General features: G+C 36.7%; 2 protein-coding genes across 2 annotated transcripts; one reads left to right on the forward strand and one right to left on the reverse strand.

Moving 5' to 3' along the window:
- The first annotated feature begins 993 nt into the window (after window positions 1-993).
- Window positions 994-3,820, forward strand: LOC134668899 (uncharacterized). The gene is made up of 3 exons (XM_063526394.1): window positions 994-1,236; window positions 1,405-1,575; window positions 1,981-3,820. The coding sequence occupies exons 1-3, from the start codon at window positions 1,056-1,058 to the stop codon at window positions 3,726-3,728; spliced, it is 2,100 nt and encodes a 699-aa protein (XP_063382464.1). The 5' UTR covers window positions 994-1,055; the 3' UTR covers window positions 3,729-3,820.
- A 1,822-nt stretch (window positions 3,821-5,642) lies between these two features.
- On the reverse strand, window positions 5,643-19,935 carry LOC134668975 (protein disulfide-isomerase TMX3). Its single transcript, XM_063526489.1, has 8 exons — window positions 19,762-19,935; window positions 19,121-19,370; window positions 13,993-14,176; window positions 9,124-9,268; window positions 8,385-8,604; window positions 7,887-8,103; window positions 7,002-7,197; window positions 5,643-6,494 (listed from the first exon to the last, which is right to left on the reverse strand). The coding sequence occupies exons 1-8, from the start codon at window positions 19,805-19,807 to the stop codon at window positions 6,472-6,474; spliced, it is 1,281 nt and encodes a 426-aa protein (XP_063382559.1). The 5' UTR covers window positions 19,808-19,935; the 3' UTR covers window positions 5,643-6,471.
- Window positions 19,936-20,878: the final 943 nt, after the last annotated feature.

The raw sequence follows: 20,878 nt of genomic DNA on the forward strand, positions 1-20,878 counted from the left end.
TCTTTCTCGACATGGATTTCGTACCAGTCGCTTGTCGTGAAACAATATGCAAACGCTGTATAGCCCGCTCCACACTCGTGCGCGAATCGCGGCGCGAAGGCGCGAACGCGAGTCTGGAGTCGATTTCGCATATCAGCGAACTAGACTCCACACTCGCGTTCGCGGCTTCGCCCGCGATTCACGCGCATAGTCTGGAGGGCGCTTATGACTATGAGTATTTATACCACAAAGGTGATCTCCTTCTATTTCTATAATTAAACGGTCAACATCTAGCGTCTCATCATGTGACTCCATTATGCCAAGCGCGCACCACGACTTTTTGTCGCGCGATAATTTAGTCGCAGAAATGTAACGTATGTGTTTATATGGCAGTGCGCGCATATGAGACAAAAAAATCGCAGCGATTTTAAAATTGTGATTGGTCACATTTTTCCGCGACTGCTCGCGACGCGATTGTCGCAAAGTGAATTGCAGCATACGGAGTTGTATGGCCCCGCGCGCACTGCGATAATAAAATCGCACCCCGGACCTCAGTCGGCATTTCGCTCTCCAAGCGTCAACATATCGGAACCTGCTTCTCTAAGCCCGCGGGGTCATACAACTCCGTATGCTGCAATTAACTTTTCGACAATCGCGTCGTGAGCAGTTGCGGAAAAATGTGACAAATCACAATTTTAAAATCGCTGCGATTTTTTTGTCGCATATGCGCGCACTGCCATATAAACACATACGTTACATTTCTGCGACTAAATTATCGCGCGACAAAAAGTCGTGGTGCGCGCTTGGCCTTAAGCATTGAGCACCATTTGAGAAATCACAGAAGCTTGATAATGTAAATTTAAAAGTGTACAACGGCCCTAATATAAGAAAACACAAGTAAATTTAACTGTGGCAACATTTTGTAGTCGCTGTCATTTTGACATTTCTAACATGACATTGACATTACAACAACCGGGCGGTTTTCTTTTTCCGACCGACCGGACCGGATGGAATATATTTAACTCCATAGATTTTAACTCATTATAATAACTACAATAATTAGTAAACTATCCAGGATGGTGCTTGGCCACAATGTGTATCAGGGACAGAGAACGCAGGATGTAAAAATAGCTCAGGACATAACATTCGAAACGATGCTTTTGAGTAACACTACTTTGGAAGGTTTAAAAAACTCTGGTTTCCATAAGCCTTCTCCAATTCAGTTGCATGGCATACCGTTAGGGAAATGTGGATTTGGTAAGTAGACCCTAGACAGAATTTCACTCAAAAATACCTTGTTTTTAGTGTTCCGTACAAAACTTTGTTTACGGAACACTTATGGGATCACTTCGGTCTTGTTTTTTTATTACACTCGGCTAAACTTTTGCAAGTCTTTGTAACAACTAACCTTATATATATTTTCAGATTTATTATTAGAAGCTAAATCAGGAACAGGAAAAACTGCTGTATTCACAGTAATTGCTCTGGAAAAAATAAATTTAAATAATGGCCTGCAAGCGGTAATCCTAGCACCAACCAGAGAAATTGCTGCCCAAATTTGTGATGTAATTAAGCAAATTGGAGGACAATACACAGGTAATTAATGAGCATTTTATATGGTGAGTTAGGTAATCTGGGATATGGTGGATCATGTGATAATGTTATATGATTTTTAGTTATACAAGTGAAGTTTTCATGATTTGGTTTCATCATGTTAAAGTACTAATTTTCAATTCAAAAGATCTAAAATTAGTATTCAATGAAAATAATTATACATATGTATTAAGAAATAGTATTACTATTTGCTGTCATTCAATATAAATTGTCCACAACTATCTTCTGAATTCCCAGAAATCTAGTAAGTAGAGCAAATATCCTGGCCTACATTCCTGCCTGTAGAAAAATGGATAAAATGCAATACTTCCGAGAGCAAGATTCACAACTAGAATCTTATTTTATTATAGACAATGCTTTTTTTAAATTTATGTTGTTGTCTTAAAGGTCTCACAATTGAAGTTGTTATGGGTGGCCTACCAGTGAAGGAAGACATCACGAAATTCAAAAAGAAAGTTCACATAGTAGTTGGCAGCCCCGGAAGATTGCATCACCTCATCAGAGATAACCACATTGATGTATCCACAGTCAGACTTTTAGTTTTGGATGAAGCAGACAAACTAATGGAAAAAAGTTTCAGGGCAGACATTGAATATATATTTTCTGCTTTACCACTGCAGAAGCAAATTATTTTCAGCAGTGCTACATTCCCAGAAGAGTCTAAAGCTTTCATTAATGAATATGTCCAGGTTTCTCAGCATGTGTGCCCAGACAGTAATAGTGTCCTATTGGGAATTTCACAAAAAGTGACCACAGTCAAACATAATACAAATATTATTAAACAAACACAACATAGATTTGAAGAACTCCTTAACATACTATCAAAGAGAGAGTTCAAACAATGTCTGATCTTCTGCAACTACCAAGCCAGAGTAACAGATGTATACAAAATGTTGAAGAAGGCTAAATGGCCTGCTGAGAGGCTGTACGGCCAACAAGAACAGTTGGATCGTTTAGAAGCATTAAAAACTTTACAGGAATATAAATGCAGGATACTGATAGCAACAGATCTAGCTGCCAGGGGCCTTGACTCTTCTCATGTAGATCTAGTTGTTAACTTTGAGATGCCTTACGATTGGCAGACATACTTACACAGGATAGGCAGAGCTGGGAGATTTGGAGCCTATGGCCTAGCTGTCACTATTATCAATCACCAAGAAGAAACAAAATTCAAAGAGTTATTGAACTCTATGCATTTCCAATTAGACATAAGGAACTTTTGGAATGATGAAGAGTTTCAATATAATGAAGATGATTCTAAGACACCCATTAGCATACCTTTAGAACACACCATGAGCTTGTTGAACATAGATGAGGATGAAACACCCAATAAAGATAGCTATAGTGAAATATGGAATACATTAGTAGGTGAAACAACATGTAATGGTAATGCCATAGAAACATTTGATACATTATGCTCATCATTCATGGAAACAAAAGACACAATTTCAACATTTACAGACCTGTTAGATTCATTTCAAAAGAATGAAGAAGAATGTATTGAAGATACCAATGCATACCAATGTCTTGCTCAGAAGATTTCAATAGCAAAATATAAACAACACAGACAACAAAATAGTTGTCTTCATGACAATCAAGTAAAGACAGATGTGGAATTGGAAGCAGCTTCAGAAGAAGAAATCACTCAAGATTATATTGAACCTAAATCTGAAATAACTAAAAGGAAATTAAATGGTACAAATAATAGGAACAGACAATTAGAAACCTCACAAAGAAAATCACGCAAAAATACAAAACATGCCTATTCAGAAGAAATACAATTTGAAAGCTCACAGAGCAAAGCATGCCGCAAAAGTGATAGATATGTACCTCCAAGAGAGAACTCACAAAGAAAATCTTATACCAAAACTGAACAATATGTTTCTTCTGAAGAAAGTGATGACAACGGATATAATACAGCATCATATGATTTTAAAAAATCTCAATGTTATTCTGCAAATATTCAATACAATACACATAACACTAGAAATAACAAATATTCATACAAACCAACAACACACAATGAACATCTATATCAACTTACCGATGAATATGTCCAATGGTACAACACTTTGAAATTAAGAACACAGCAAATTGAAATGGCTTTATATCTAAATGAAATGTCGCAATTGTAATTTATTAGAAAACCTACCAAGATCTACCTATATTTATAAGTAAAACAATTATATATGTAAAGATTTCTTTATTAATTACAATTTGAATAAAGTTTTTTGTTTTAATACAAATAAATAAATACATCGAAACACATCACACGTAATAATAAATGCAAATGAGGCCTAGACGTAATATTTCTAATGGTTGCTTGATGTTATATGCTCGCAAATAAAATTATATCTATGTAGTTCTGTGTAAAATAGGAATGGTAAAATAAAATAACAACTATAAATAAAAACTAGGGGACAATCTTACAGAAAATCTAGCCAACCTATGAGCTATAGTTCGTTTTTTTAGCATTAGAAATAAGTTAAACAATCTTGATGTGTCTTTTAATTGAAAAACACATTTTAATAAGTTACGGCAAACATGTAACAATTATATGAATCTAATACGATCATTTATATTCTTCTACTTTCAAAAGTAATAGTTACTGATTTTTTAAAAGCGTTTTTCAATTAAAAGACATGTCAAGATCGCTTACCTTCTTTCAAGTTCTGTCTAATGCCAAAAAAAACGAACTATAGCTATGGGCTCTTGTATATCCGTACGATAAAGAAGCAGCTAGATGGATGAGCGAACAAAGTGGTCTCTGTAGGCCCGCCCTCTACTCCCAAACTAAGCTAACCTAATGATTCAAGTCAGAATCACAAACCTATCATCGTCAACAATGACCATTCGGAAACCTTATTACAACGAGATAAGGTCTACCAATTGTCAGTTAAGTAAGATCACATTTTTTTAACCTGAAGTAATTGGAACATTAGGTGTTAAGTTAATAATATTTATATACCTTCATGTTTAAGACTGTGACCACCTGTGTGATTTTATGGCACTATGGTAAAGAAAAGTCTGCAGCGATTTTGCCCACGCAGTGCAAGTATTCTTTTAAACGTCAAACTTCTAAGAAATTTGTCGTATAAATAACGCACTGCGTGGGCTATCAACATCGCTGCAGACTTTTCTTTGTCTAACTTTTTTTTCTATGCAGACACATTTCTTGTCAAGTGTCAGTCACGCGGTTGGTGACTACACTGTTCCGAAAAAACTGATTGCTTCACCATTTTGGGTGGATTTCAGATTTGATAATAATCTACCTAATACGAAGACACATTTTTTTGAAATAATAATCTGTTCTATAAAAAGAAAATCTTACGACTAGGTAAAGAAATAAAGATGAGCTAGTGTTACTTACATACAATTAGCATATTATATTTATGAGGTCTCTATTTAATTACCGCTCAATAGCTTCAAATTTAATATGTAATTGGCAACATGAATAATTATTATGGACAAATACCTACATAACAAAATATTTAGTATTTGAATGACGCATTATTTCATTAAAATTATCTACATTATACAATACAAATAAATAGTTAAATACAATCACTTTCCGGATTGTTGAAAAACTAGTTTTTAAAAATAAAGAAAATCTTTGTACACACCTAACACTCCTATTAACTGTACAGTCGCCATCAGATGTATCGGAGCGGCCAAGGTGATCACAAATATCTAAACACGTCTCTATTGTCAAGGCGTTAGAGTGCGTGTTCAGATATTGTGAACACCTTGGCCGCTTCGATATATCTGATGGCGACTGTACATCGTTGGGCCTTATTACAAAAGGCATAAGTTCCACCGATGTACAGTTAACAGTGCGGGCGATGGCACTTAGGGTCGGTTGCACCAAACTGTTACGAACGTTAAAGAGTTCGCTAAATTTTTATGTATGGAAAGTTTCATAGTAAAGGCGCGGGGCGCGCCGGCTGACGATGATCAGTCTGTCAAATGTGGTTGGTGCAACTGGCAGATTTGACAGACTGATCATCGTCAGCCGGCGCGCCCCGCGCCTTTACTATGAAACTTTCCATACATAAAAATTTAGCGAACTCTTTAACGTTCGTAACAGTTTGGTGCAACCGACCCTTAGTCTACCCATCCGGAACAGTAGTAGTGCTCTACATTGGCGGTAATAAAACGTTATATTACATAGTGTGACAGGGACACCATAACACTGCCACGTTGTCCCTGTCACGCGATATATAACTGCCTGTATGGGAGCACCATCAGGAGCCAAAACTATTTCTGTTTGGGTTATCTTAATAATGAGTTGCTTTGGCCTTACTTGTCTGGTCTCAACTCCATCATATGACCAGATGGTTAACCATCTTGTTACTATACAATTCATTTGTCACCAAAGTACCAGATTTTTAAATCAGGTGAAAGTAAAACAAAAAACTTGTAAAAACCATACATGATTGCGTAATTTACTCTTACATGTCTAAATTAAACATAATGACACATCAAAAACATAGCCACAAGATAAATTAATATTCAATACTCATTTACAATACAACACCTGTATAAATATATCATTAAAAATACTTTGGTACAACAAAAACTAAGTAAGTATTATGCCGTGAAACTACCTCATTTTATTTTTACTGACTTGGTTGCTTTATTTTACTATGAAGTGGTGGATAGAGGAACGTGCATGAACTGTAGTGGGAGTATTGTACCTTGATTATTGGCACAAAGTTAAGTTTCCGATTTAGGCCACGAGATGGCAGATGCACGGTCCCAATATTTATAATCTTGACGGTATTACCCGTCAGGAAATGGCTGATGACAACAAAACAACAATATCCGACACGAACAAATAAATAGGTCCTAGATTCGGATATTAAAAGCAGCAACTACTTAGTCCTTCTTTTCATGAGTTTCTGAAACAAAAATATAATAATGAAAAATATACATCATTAGTTATTATTATTTACCTATATGGCCTTTGCCCAGGAGTGGGACACTCTAGGCTCATATAAATAAATAAATATAAATAATGTAATTGTTACACAAGGTGGATTTTTAACCTTTTGACCGCAAAAGACGTCAACAGACGCGGGCGGCTACAGCCCAATATCAACCTTCGTGCATTCCAGCAAGGTTCACAATGACGCGGCGCGCACGATACGCTCGCCGTTCAAAAGGTTAAATGGGGCACTGAGTGGTGTACTGTATTCCAATTTGTTGCCACTCGTGACCATACATGATGCGGGAACAAATGGGAATGCAAACGTAGATACCGAATACCCACAGTCAGCGACAAAATTGTTAATTAGAACTAATATTTCTTCATGCCATTTGCCTTCAAAAGCTGGGTTTTATTAATTATATTTGGGTTAGGGTACCTAGGTAATACAGAAGTCATAAATGAAAGACTGCAAATATACCTGGCAGCTCCTCCTCGTCGGCGTCGAGTATGTCGGCGCAGCACACCGAGTAGCAGATGAGAGACAGGAAGCCGAGCGGCAGGCCGAACACCAGCGCCGTCAGCACCGGGTTGCCGCGCCACATGCTGGCCAGCGAGCTGCGCGCCTCGAACAGCGCGCGGTACACGCGCACCCACCACCCGTTGCCCCCGTATGTCTGTCAAACAAAACACGTGTTGAGCCCTCGACTAGGTCACTCTGCGATTTCGTCGCTTTGCAACAGGTAGCTACAAGTACATCCGTCCCACACCAATTTTGGTGGCTAGCCATAAGCCGCGCGTGGCGCTGTCGACTCCTAGCGGTCATTTCTGTCCTAATCGTAACAGACGCGTTTTGTTAGAGAGTGAATCTTCTGTACCTTTGTACTATTATTTATTCTTCGCCTCGACTCCCTTGGAAGCCCTCCAAATGTCAAAAGCCTCTAATAGCGTTATTCATAAACGCGTTACTGGCTTGAATTATGACTTATGCATGTATTTGTAAGAAAGGGGTAAAACAAAATTTAACTAAATCAGGCCCGTAAAGTTTTATAAATAAGGGGGTAAGTCCCCGGGATATTTTGACATTTCACATAGGACGTACAGTATAGTACATTCCATATTTAAGTGGTACCGCCGCGTTTTGTCTGTGTGTAATCATTGGTGCTACCATTTTAATAAAAATCATGGCCATTGAACTCTAACCACTGTACAGAAGGTTCAATTTCCTTTGACGCACAAGAGTCGGCTAATATTTTACTGCACACATACTAAAAATGTATTAACCGACCTTGGAATTAAGGATTTATCACACTTGAGTGGCGCGGTGTGGGATAAATGAGTTGTCTAGATAAGCATGCACACGTACCGGCGCCAGCTGGTTGTGTATCTGGTCGAGGAACACGAGCACGGCCTCCGGCGTCATGAGCACGGGGTCGTCGTCGGGCATGTGGTGGTGGCTGGTGGTGGAGTTGAGCACGAGCAGGTGGGGCGCGGTCAGCTCCGACATGGCGATGGAGTTGGCTAGCTCGAGGGAGCCCATCCAGCCGAATTGGAAACGTGAATGGAGTGTCTTCTTCTTTTTCCTGTAAATATATTTACATGATATTACTTGCTGAATGCAAAGTTCGTGGGATTAATATAATACTATGACAAATGACCTAAAGGCGGTGCCTGAGAACAGACTAATGGGCGCGGTAAACACATTGTAGACAGGTCTATCTTGACGTAGATCTTGATGTCTGACACGAATCATACAGTTGTGGTATCAGGCAAGCGAATTTGAACCTTATTTAAATATTCAACTCCCTGACACCAAAAAATTACCCGACATATATCCAATAATAATACCTCATATAATACTCACTTAATAATACCTTCAACCATGTCCTTAAAGTCCCTTTCAGTTTGGCTTATCTCGCTCAGCTTATTCTCAGAAACCACAGCAATCACTATATATTTCTCTGTGTCCATGAGGTGATGAATGTTGGATCTAGTGATTTTAGGAAAGAAACCGAATCTTTCTGAGTTGATCCATTTATCTAAGGTCGTGTTTAAGGCTTCTGTGTCCTCTATCACAGGGTGAGCTGAAAAGAGAATGGAATACAACATAATTATAGGATACTGAACTTTTGAAAGTTGATTTAACCCTTTATAAGGCATAACGGTGTCAGGAATTATGCAAAATTGAATCCTATCACTATGAAAGTTCTAAACCAGGTGGGAAATATATTCCCTCTGCCTTATAAAAAGGCTTAATGGATTAGTCTTACTTGTAGAGTTTCATTAATGCAGGTTACGCGTAGGTAAGCGCAAATCGATTTGGGTGAAAACGCAACTTATTGCGTCGACGGCAAATGAAAATAATTTCACCTTACACATAATGTTCGCAATTTAGCTACACTGATAAGATGAAAAAATGAAAACGGTAAAAGCGGACATGAAATGAAATTACGAAAATGTAACTAGTTTTTTACCAAGTGATATAAAATAGATGTTGGGTATTGTTACAATTTATACGTAAGACAATAGGTAGGTCAAATGTTTTTTTAAATGTTATCATTATCAGACTAAAATATTTATTGGAAAATATTACATTTGCTTACCATCAAAGAAATATGCTTCATCTTCTTTGTAACAGAACACCGCAGACTCATTTGGTGGGTTGATATCATTCTTGACCGTCTCATGGGACATGGCGTAAAACCAACTGTGGGGTTGGTACTTATCGGCGTGCCTTATAAAGATGTCCTGGAAAAAAGAAATGGTTTAAAATTATGCTAATTTACAGTTTAGGGGTGGTAGGTATTCCATCTGTACAATATATATCTTGGTCCAATTTGTATTTTGTCGCACATTTTGCTTCACGAGAGAGTGAGACGCAATAACATTGGACAAAGAAATTGGACAGGTGGAATACCTTACTCACGTATATTTTAGTCACTCACTAAGTTGTAAAATCATAAAATTAGCTTAATGTTATTATGCAATGTGCATAATGTTAGTAGCATTATTTTCTTAATTTATCTTTCTTCTTAGGCTAGGTCATTTATAATATGAATATAAAAGTAAAATATAAAAACACTTACAAAACAATAAAAAATACATATAAACACATTATAAAAAACGTAACCTAGGGTGCCGCCGGCAGCGGGGCAGGGCCCAAGCTGCCGGTGGTCAGGGCCGCAGAGTGAGGAACCGACGTACTATACGCGCCGTGTCCAAAATTACCGCCTTCTGCATCTGACCCTTGATCCAGCCACCCAGCGAGAGTCTCTCTAGGTGTTGGTCAAGACTCTTCGCTATGAGACCGTTTGCTGACACGACTATCGGAACAATGATCGTCGAGTCAACATCCCACATGGCGGTAATCTCATGAGCTAAGTCTAGGTACTTGTAGGCTTGTAGCATTATTATTATAACCCCTGTTTAAAATCTTTATAAGGGCAACAGATTCAGGAATTAGAATCGTCGCAGACTTATTAGGTGTTCTTCACATTGGATTTGAGCGCGCGGGACATCGCTATATCTATACATATAATAAAGCTGAAGACGGTCGAAAGTCTGTACATGGAAGATATTTGAAAAAAAGTTGGCTGGGGATACTTAGAATCGATAACAGAACACGTTCCAAAAGTTTTTAGAATTTTTGTCTGTTTGTCTGTTTATCTGTTTGTCTGTTTATTTGAACGCGCATCACGTGAAAACGGCTGAACGGATTTTGATGAAAACTTTACTAATCTGTCGAGAAAATCCCCGGCCAGGTTTTAGGCTATAAAAATTCAACCCCTAAAAGGGGGGGTAGCCAAAACTCTCGATTGACTTAAGTTTGCCCCTGAATCTTATGGCGCTACTTAGGAAGGAGGGGCAAACTTTTTTCAAATATGTGCTACCACTATAGTAAGCAAGTACCCTGGTAAACTAACAGATGGCGCTGAATTTAATACGTGTTGACATGAATAAGCCACCGAGGAAGGATTTTGCCAAATTAACTCTAAGTTTAGAAGAGAGGGTACGTATATCAAAAAAAATTATGGAATAATTATGTTGATTTAATAATACAACAAAATTAAACGAGTAGGGTGACGGCACCAGTAATGGACACGGCACCAATTATGGACATTTTTTACGTTGATCGAATTTATTAAGCAACTGTCCCAACATTTTTCAACTGGCAACACTAAAGCATAACCAATAGACGTTTGAGCTGTCATTTTGACACATGTCACCAAAATCAGCCGTTTTGTTCTAAGATGGCTGCAAAGTAAAATCTCGTTGCGGGCAGTGGTCATAAAAATCCGTTATTGTTGTTGAAATTGTTAAGGAGGTGAGTACATATTTGTGCATGGTGTTATCTTGTGTTATGTTGTAATGAGATTTAATGTTATTTTTACTGAATAATACTATATTGCAAGTAAATTGAGCTAAGTTGAATATGTCCAATCACAGCAATAAGTTTTTTGTGGGGTTTGTTCATTACTGGATTCGATATTTTATGAAATTCAGTAATGGACAAGTGTCCAAGCTTAAGCTTTTTATTACTTTTTTAGTTTATTGTGTTAAATTATTTAATTTATTGCACTAAACATTTGAGTTGGGTTGATTTCGTGATTGCTCTTTATTTTCCAATAATGGACGATGTCCATAACTGGGTATTTTTAGTTGTCCATAATTGGGCTCTTTGTTTTGTCTTAGATGGATGGATAAATGTGGTCGGACTGCAAAAACTGCCAGGCTAAGGCGAGGCCGACCAAGTGCGTTGGAAGGTACTAAATGTCAGGTACCTCTACAGGGTAGGTATATTCTATTTTTTGATCAGGTTTGTTTCATGCAGCCGGCAACCGGACTAAAACTCTTATAGTATAACTTAGAAATCTAAATGAAAGTTCAAATAGCGTTAATAAAAGTTGATTTGTGACATCATTTGTTTCATTTATGTGTTCAATACAAAAGTGTCCATTAATGGATGTTCATAATTGGGTCCATGTCCATGACTGGGTGTCCATTACTGAATTTTTGATGTCCATCAATGGTGATTTCGAAAATTTCTATTTATATATTTTTTATTAATTATGTATTAAACATACAGAATTTTTGGTTTTGTTTAAATGTTCCTCATGTATTTAAGTGCCGAAAAAAAAATCACCATTTTTGTATCGTCAAAAAACATCCCATTTTTAAACGAAATTCTAATTTAGTGCGCTTAACATGTCCATGATTGGTGCCGTCACTCTAGCGCTTTCGAGTGAAGCCAAAGAGCGAGCAGTAGAAGAGACGTGATTACATGCATAGATTCGATTTCAAGCCACTCTTTTGCAGTTCGGCGTTAGGTCTTATGCGAGGCCTTCTACCTTACGGCAAAGTTGATCTTCTGCTTTAATTACACTTGGGCGTGGATCCAAATCCAAGCTTTCCTCTTTCGCAGCTGGGCCTTCTGCCTTGCTTACACTTCGCCAATTCAATTCACTTGGTCAATTCCAAGCTCTGCTTTCTTGCATCTTTTCACCTCTCTTGCATCAAACAACCTCGCTGAGACCCTTAAATATCGAGCCCTATGCGAAGCTAGGCTGATAAAAAACTGTCCCATCCCTTCTCTGTATGAAATCCTAATTTCGCGCCTGGTTGAAACTAAAAGTAAAAATGTACAACTGTCTATCAAATTGTGTTTTTTATATCGAAAAATTTTCGCGCTCGCTTCGCTCGCGTATTAATAACTTTCTAAGGTCTGATAAAGGTGACATTCGGGTGGCGAATGCAGCAGCATTACTCTGTTGCAACGTTACTGCTGCAGCACTGTAAATTTTCATGATAAAATGATGTAAATGATTTCCATACTAAAAGTAAAAATCTACAACTGTCTATAAAATTGCGTTTTTTTATCGAAACATTTTCGCGCTCGCTTCGCTCGCGTTTTCAATCACTTTCTAAGATATGGTAAAGGTGACATTCAGGTGGTGACTGCAGCAGCATTACTCTGTTGCAACGTTACTACTGCAGCACTGTAAATTTTTGTGATAAAATGATATAACTGATTTCCATACTAAAAGTAAAAATCTACAACTGTCTATCAAATTGCATTTTTTTTATCGAAAAATTTTCGCGCTCGCTTCGCTTGCGTTTTCAATCACTTTCTAACATATGATAAAGGTGACATTCAGGTGGCGACTGCAGCAGCATTACTTTGTTGCAACGTTACTGCTGCAGCACTGTCAATTTTAATGATAAAATGATGTAACTGATTTCCATACTAAAAGTAAAAATGTACAACTGTCTATCAAATTGCGTTTTTTATATCGAAATTATTTCGCGCTCGCTTCGCTCGCGTTTTCAATTACTTTCTAAGGTATGATAAAGGTGACATTCGGGTGGCGACTGCAGCAGCATTATTCTCTTGCAACGTTACTGCTGCAGCACTGTCAATTTTCGTGATAGAATGATGTGTTTGATTTCCATACTAAAAGTAAAAATGTACAACTGTCTATCAAATTGCGTTTTTTATATCGAAAAATTTTCGCGCTCGCTTCGCTTACGTTTTCTATTACTTCCTGAGATATTACAAAAGTGACATTCGGGTGGCGACTGCAGCAGCATTACTCTATTACTACGTTACTGCTGCTTCGCTCGCGTTTTCAATTACATTCTAAGATATGGCGATTACAGCAGCATTAGGTTTTCTGTTGCAACGTTACTGCTGCAGAACTGTCAATTTTCGTGAAAAAATGATATGACTGATTTCCATTCTCAGCTGTAATGCGGCAATGAACGTCACTCAATTTACCAAAAAATTTCAATGTAATCTTGATGACCCTAGGGAGAGGGGGAGGGGGCACCATGGTCTAGAAATGCTTAGGGCATCAAAATATCTTAAAATATTTTATCTGGACTACAGTCCTCTAGCATATCCATGTGTCAACTTTACTTCAAGTTCCGCCTCCGGGGGAGAGGAAGAGAAATTAGTATTAGAAATTAGCCGCTTACTGACACAGACCGAATTCCACGCGCGCGGAGCCGCGGGCACAGCTATATATTATTATGTGGATAGAGCTGTCTCGCCCACACACCAAAGTAGCGTGCGGATCCGCATCAGTGTGATAACCGCGTTATGGACGAATCACTCCACGTTCATTAATAAAGAAAACCCAAGTAATATGAAGTGAAATTTTGACATCAAGGAAAAGAGGCATTTGATTTCCAGTCTGTTAAGCTACTTCTATTTTACCTATCCAAACCTTATGAAATAATATGAAATACATGTCTGTTTTTATTAGCTTTTCGGTGAAGAAAAACATCGCGAGGAAACCTGCATACATTTGCAAAGAAGTTCAAAGTTGTATGTGAAGTCCCTAATCCGCATTGGGCTAGCTTGGGGACTATAATAGCCCAAGCGCTCTCGCGCAAGGGAGAAGGCCTGTGCCTAGCAGTGGGATGTATATACCTATATAGGCTGATTTATTTTATATGGTTTTAATAATTACCCATAATGGTCCCTGCTGTTTCCCAACAAACCCGAAGAACACTGGATGTGCCTCCTTAAGATACCCCAAGCTATCAGCTTGTGTCAACCTCTGCACTGCCGGCTGGGACATGCGCACCGCATAGTTCACCATGTCCTCTTTCATCCGCTCACCATTGTACTCATAGTGTTGGGAGCCTTTGATGCTGAAAATATAAAATAATTAGATTAAATCAATGATAGGCCCGCAGGACATCTATCAAGGGGTGGGTGCTTTGCTTTAAACATTTCCTGATTGAAAAACATTATAATTTGGCAGTGGCAGCAGTAGATATGCAATATATATATGTGACGTTCCACGGGAAAAGGTACCTTATGAGGGTTTCTAGTTTCGGAGATATGAAATGTTTTGTAAAGAGGTGAAAAAATGCTAAATTTTTTTTTATTGTGTGATCTGAAACCTTAATGCGTAACGTTTGTTTACCTGTTTTTATTTTTGTTATAAGTTAGTTATAAGCCTAGTAATGTCGTCTCAGAGTTTAGTAGAAAAGGTACCTTATGGAAAAAAAGATTGAAAATTCCCAAAAAAACTAGTCAATACGGGAAAAGAAGTTTGGTAGAGAACTGTATTAGCATTCTGCAAAACTAATTTGATAATTTCAGTTCTGGTTGGGGCGCCTAGCAAATATTATAACCGTACATCGACCGACATCACAAATCCAAGTAGCCTGCTATTATACCAAAGTTACTCTCGTCAAGTCTTTCTTAACTAGAATAATCTTCATTCGGTTTGGTCGCATGCAGTAAATCAGCCATTGGTTTGCTGAAAAATGCCAATACCCGACGCATTACCTTATGGAATATATGAGGTCATTGAACCTCAATGCCGCTTATCTTCAATGGCAACGAAAATATATTATTGATAAGAAATAGACGATTTATACCATCTTTACCCCAAAATATTATTAGTTTATCCTAACTGTTCCATCATCATCATGCCTCATCATGTAACTTGACCATAAGGTACCTTTTCATTACATACAAATTATTGGTCTTTTTTAAGATTATTATGACGAAGAACTAATTAAATTTGTGGCAGTTTAATGTAGATTAATATTTTCTATTCATAAAAGATAAACTGTAATGTGATTGATGTTTTGTAGTGATGTATTATTAGATTTATTTCCATAAGGTACCTTTTCGTAAATGTATGGAGCAAATACTGTTATTGTTATGTAAGTTTAAAGTGGCATAAGGGGTTAAATATAGTATTTAGTTGGGGTTTTAGGATTTATTTCATTTGAATGACAGAATTTCTTTCATATGTGCTCAGAAAAATTGATTGTGTGTCACATTAAAAGTAAAAATATTCAATTTTGTGATTTTATATGAAAAAGTCAGAAAATACATTTTCACCTCTAAATCGGTATTGTTTTTTGCTTAAACTGTCTGTCAGTGTCGTTTAGTCATATATTTAGTCATATATTTATTCAAAAAAAAACAATACAAGTATTGTGTTTGAAATACATGGCTTAAAACTAAAATTATTAGACACTTAATAAAATGTAAAGATAATAATGTAGGTATCATAAATGTTAAACATTATCATAAATTTCATCCACTGTGTAAAAGCAACTTCTCAATAAAAATCTTTTCAAATCCCTATGAAACAGCGAGTGATCCGTAATGATTTTTAGTTCAGTAGGCAATCTATTATAAAGGGTTATGGCTTGATGAGCAACGGAATGCGCAGCAACCTCGAGTCTAGGACAGAAAATAACTTTCATATTTTTGGTGCGCGTAAGTAAGCGTTCATATTGCTCTTCACAAGACTCGTTCTTAAGAAGCTTTGTGAGCAGTAGCAAGACATACAAACTAGGCACCGTGAGAATTCCTAATTCTTTGAAAAAATGTCTACACGAAACCCAAGGAGGTATGCGAAACATAGTACGAACTGCTCTCTTTTGTATTATAAGAGCCCTGTTAATATTATACTGGTAGCTGTTTCCCCAGAGTTTAATGCTATATCATCATGGACCTAGAATACTACGGACGTAGTTTTGCTAAGACAAAGACTGTGATTCCATCATCCACCAATTTCCTAGTATTTACGCGTGACACACACACATTGACAGTTATCTCAATGCCCTCATCCACCAATTTGCCGTCAGACGGATCAAAACGTCAGTGAAGTAAATTTGTCCAAGAAAAATTTAAAATATGCCGGCATGTGTACTTAAAACCTGCAAGAATTGTACCGATCGAAAGAAAAAAAGTGACGGAATAACTTTTCATAGCTATTTTTATCAATTATCATGGTATTGTACATAAAATCTCCATATTTCATTGTTTATAAATGCGAAACAGGAGTGTGACCAGGAAGTTGAATAGGGTAATTTCCCGAAAATAGGGTAATTGATGCCCTTCTTATTAAATCATTATGTATACTATAAGCGATCATTTAGGACATTTAGCTAAATAGCTAAATTATTGATTTTGCATTTCAAACTAGGTCGGTATGGTAATTTCCCGATAATAAGGAATTTAAAGACGTTTACATGAACAATTTTTGATAGCTAACGTTTATTTGTTATGTAAGGTAAACATACTCATGGTGCTCGACGCGGTCCCAGTCCAGTACATGTCATCTTGAAACTTAAGTCATTGTCAATAGAGGTGACAGCAAGGTGTCATCTATTGGGCATTAACATGTCGAGCACTAGTACATTTACCTTATATTAATTTTTTATTTAAAACCAGATATGTTACAAGTTAAATATCATTAGGTATTGAAAATAATTTAATAATTTTATAGGTCTTGAAAATGCGCATTGTTGCACAATTACTTTGTGCAACAATGCGCATTTTCAAGACCTATAAATTCAGTTAGGTAGACACTTTTTTATCGTCTAACGTAAAACTGTACTATTTTAATATTTGAAAACAAGGACGACATTGAAAATAATTGTTTCACCATTAGGGGAGAATTTGTGTTACATGGTATCACTCGTCTACACGCACACTTTCAAACCGTCCGCCATTGCAGGGTCACAGTTTGTCTTAAGTGACATTCCCTCTGTCAAATATATAACTCTATGGCTATATCTTAGCTTAGATTCTATCAAAGCGTAATAGACTGACTTGAGCTGATCAATTCCCATGACCTCCCTGAGACACCGTAAGGCATAGCATGATGATGCAATAGAGCCCTCGACAACCTCCAGCTCATGTTTCCAATTTAGGTGGGAGTCTATGCGCACACCGAGACATTTTATCTGGTCTACTACATCTATGACAGCTCCATTTATTGACACGTCAAGTTTGTCTGTCTTCTTCGAGTTATATTTAAATAATATTAATTTAGTCTTATTAGTGTTTACACGTAAATTATTTTTTAAAAACCAGTCACTAAAGGTTAAGATTGCATCATTCATAATTCTATTTAGCTCATCAATACTATCAGCACAAACAGTTGCAGTTGTATCATCTGCATAAACCGTCAACTTACAATTTTTAACTTTAATATTAATATAATTTATGAGGTCGTTAGTAAATACGAGAAATAGTAATGGACCGAGAATGGAACCCTGTGGGACACCTCGTTTAACATCAACAACCTTAGACGTAATAGATTTTTCGTGATAGTTTTGAACGTTCCGTATTTCTACAAATTGTTTTCTATTTTCAAGATAGTTTAACAGGAGCCGGTATGCATTGCCTCTGATTCCATAGAAATCAAGCTTTTTCATAAGAATCGCATGATCTACTAAGTCAAAAGCGGAACTTAGGTCAATAAAAAGACTCGCCACTTTTCTTCCTTTGTTAAGCTCTTTCACAATATCATTTACAAGACAGTCAATAGCGTCAGTGGTACCTATGTTTTTTTGGAATCCAAATTGCCGAGGGTTGATGATATCATACACAATAAAATGGTCTAAAAGGCGTGATTTGATCAGTTTCTCAAAAATTTTTGAGAGGACTGGAAGTAGCGATATCGGCCGATAATTTTTAAGGTCAGTTTGTGATCCTTTTTTATAAATGGGAAGAATCCTAGCCACTTTTAATTGTTCAGGAAACACTGCAGATTCGAAGCATTTGTTAAAAAGAAAAGCCAATGGTTCCGCCAGTAAGTCTATACAATCTTTGATCACCGAAATCGGCATTTCATCGAAACCACTAGATTTTTTGTTATCCATACTTTGAACTATTTTCATTATTTCAATTGAAGTTACTGAATTAAAGGATATGTCATTGAATTTCCTATTATTAGATTGATCAAGGATATGTACAGCTGAACGCAAATCACCGGTGTTTGGGTTATTACTGTGATCAAAACCTTTTGAAAATAAGTTAGCCACCTCTTGAGGATTTACAAAAACATCATTCTCTACTTTCAGGATAATTTCACCAAGTTGAGGTTTGTGAGATTTGTTACGATATTTGTTAACTAATAGATAAAATTTAAATCTTGAGAGCTCATTGCAATCAATCGTGAAAATGAAAGAAAACTTTATTTTTAAGAGATTGGTTAGTATACACATAAATCAGTCGATATCAAAAGTTTCTATTTGCATTACAGAACAAGTCGCAATATTTTTTTAATCTCAGATATATAAGGTATTATTATTTGTAGTCAACTATGTAACTTACTTCAGGAACATAGTTTTTTAGGCGGCTAAACTTAAAACTTCTCTATCGTAAAGTTGCTCATTTCACAACATTATTTTCAAAAAATCATATCTCTGTAACTACGCAACCTAGGAGGTTGATCTTTTGTGTTATCGATAGCTTATTTATTGTAGATTACTGGGGTATGCATAACTCCATACCCGCCATAAGGTACCTTTGACCGTGGGACGTCACATATGTGCAGGGCTCACAACATACATAGTCCTCAACTGATTGGGCTGTTTTAGCATCCATGAGTGGTACAGTCAAGTATAAAGACTTAATACCATGGCTGGGCGAAGGAAATCAGTGGCAACCCCTCCCCCCTTGCCTTTATACTCAAGTGACCCCCCTGTCACTGTAAAGCTGGACCCGCCCTTGAAAGAATGAAGCCAAATTGTCTGTACGGAAAGAGAAGAGTCGTGGAATGTAAGGGAACCCATACATTCTACCTGCAGTCTCTATTAAATAAGTACACTTACAACAGAATGGTAGGATAGGCTCGAACTTTGAAATGTGTGGCAACTGCAGGGAACCTTGTGCAGTCAACCTTAGCCACTTTAATCTGGCTGTTGTAGAGTGACTGCGCGACATGGGCCCAGATAGGCTCAATGCGACGGCAGTGTGCACACCATGGTGCATAGAACTTGATAAACCACATGCCTTCATTGCTGATGTCTATGAATCTATCACTCAGCTCTAACACTCTAGAGGAAGATACTCCACACACAGCTGAAAGAAAATAGACACATGTGAAAGCAGTATTTTAGATTACTAATATATGAATATATATGAATTGAATTTGATATCACCCCAAAATACTGAAAATACCTATTTACCCATGTAAATAGAGGTAATACAAAAACCGGGCTAACGCAATTATCAATACTAATTTCACTGCTATCATAAGGATTTGCATTCACCGGTAGTTTTTGTCACGATTCTCAAACATTGCATAGTTACCTAGTGATTATACAAAAATATGTATTGTAAAATTATTGAGCATAGCACAGTGATTCGAAAATTTATGCAATACGTCGTTTAAATATCAAATATAACAACATTTAAAGAATACTACTAAGAAATAATAGTGTTTATTAATAAAATTGATACTAATACTAACCTGTGAAAACTAACAAACAAAGCTTAATTAAATTACACATCTCCATAGCTTGCTCTTTGCGGAGCAAAGATATATGTAAAATTAGCTATTTAGAATATTTTGTACTCTTATTTAATACTAGTTTACTTAACATTAGCCTAATAAGCTTAAAATCAATACACTATAAACTTTAGAAGATCAGCATACTACGGGAGTATACCTGTCAAAAGTTGTATTTTTGTAAAACCTTATGCCCCGACAATAATAACTAAAATTGAATGTATGTGTTTGCCCACTGTACCTTGACAGCTGTCAATTTAATGTGAAGTGTGTTCCAACTACTTATAAAAACGTAGAAAGACAGAACGACGAGCGAGTAAAAGTTAAAGGGATAAATATATTTTAAAATATAATATTACTATTTTTAAAATATTTGTTAAGCACACTGTTAAATTAATTGTACATTAGAATCATAATTCAATACCTAAAAACACAATGATTAGGAAGTTATCAATATATCGGATTCTATACTATACTGTCGTGTTCAAAAGTGATAATGTAATCAACGTATTAAGCCAAGCGCGCACCACGATTTTTTGTCGCGCGATAATTTAGTCGCAGAAATGTAACGTATGGGTTTATATCATAGACATAATATATATATAGACGTAGTCTCAGCGAGCTGTCACTGTTGCCACTTTTGTTTAGTGTACGATTAACAATGAGGCCCACGTTGCTGTAGCCATGTCGATAAAGTCATATCGATAAACTATCGACATTTCTTGCAATTTTAATTTTACTTCAAAGGCTTAACGATACCTAAAATGACCAAAAACGCTTTTATTCTTTAATGTGGTTATCAGATCACAATTTTATAGTCACGCCCCAGCAGGGAACCAAGGGCAAGTTCAGATATTTAATTAAAATACATAAATACCTCCTAAAATAGGTGTTCCGCAATAATTGAATTATATTATTATATTATAATATATTCATTATCCATTAGCATTTCAATAATGTTTATGTTTAACGAAGATATTGAAGCTTCAATTAATCGCTATTTCGTTCCGCTGTGTAGCGTTTATCGATATATAACATGATTAAAATCGACTTTTCACATCCCTAAAAGAGCACACAT

The sequence above is a fragment of the Cydia fagiglandana genome, chromosome 11 (assembly GCF_963556715.1).
Source record: "Cydia fagiglandana chromosome 11, ilCydFagi1.1, whole genome shotgun sequence".
NCBI classification, from domain to species: Eukaryota; Metazoa; Arthropoda; class Insecta; order Lepidoptera; family Tortricidae; genus Cydia; species Cydia fagiglandana.

Coding starts and splice junctions, on each gene's coding strand:
- LOC134668899 (XM_063526394.1), top strand. CDS start 1,056: ATGGTGCTTGGCCACAATGTGTATCAGGGACAGAGAACGCAGGATGTA. Junction 1,237..1,404: donor GTTAGGGAAATGTGGATTTG/GTAAGTAGACCC, acceptor ATATATTTTCAG/ATTTATTATTAGAAGCTAAA. Junction 1,576..1,980: donor AATTGGAGGACAATACACAG/GTAATTAATGAG, acceptor GTTGTCTTAAAG/GTCTCACAATTGAAGTTGTT.
- LOC134668975 (XM_063526489.1), bottom strand. CDS start 19,807: ATGGAGATGTGTAATTTAATTAAGCTTTGTTTGTTAGTTTTCACAG. Junction 14,177..19,120: donor GCCTATCCTACCATTCTGTT/GTAAGTGTACTT, acceptor TTATATTTTCAG/CATCAAAGGCTCCCAACACT. Junction 9,269..13,992: donor AACAGCAGGGACCATTATGG/GTAATTATTAAA, acceptor TCTTTTTTCCAG/GACATCTTTATAAGGCACGC.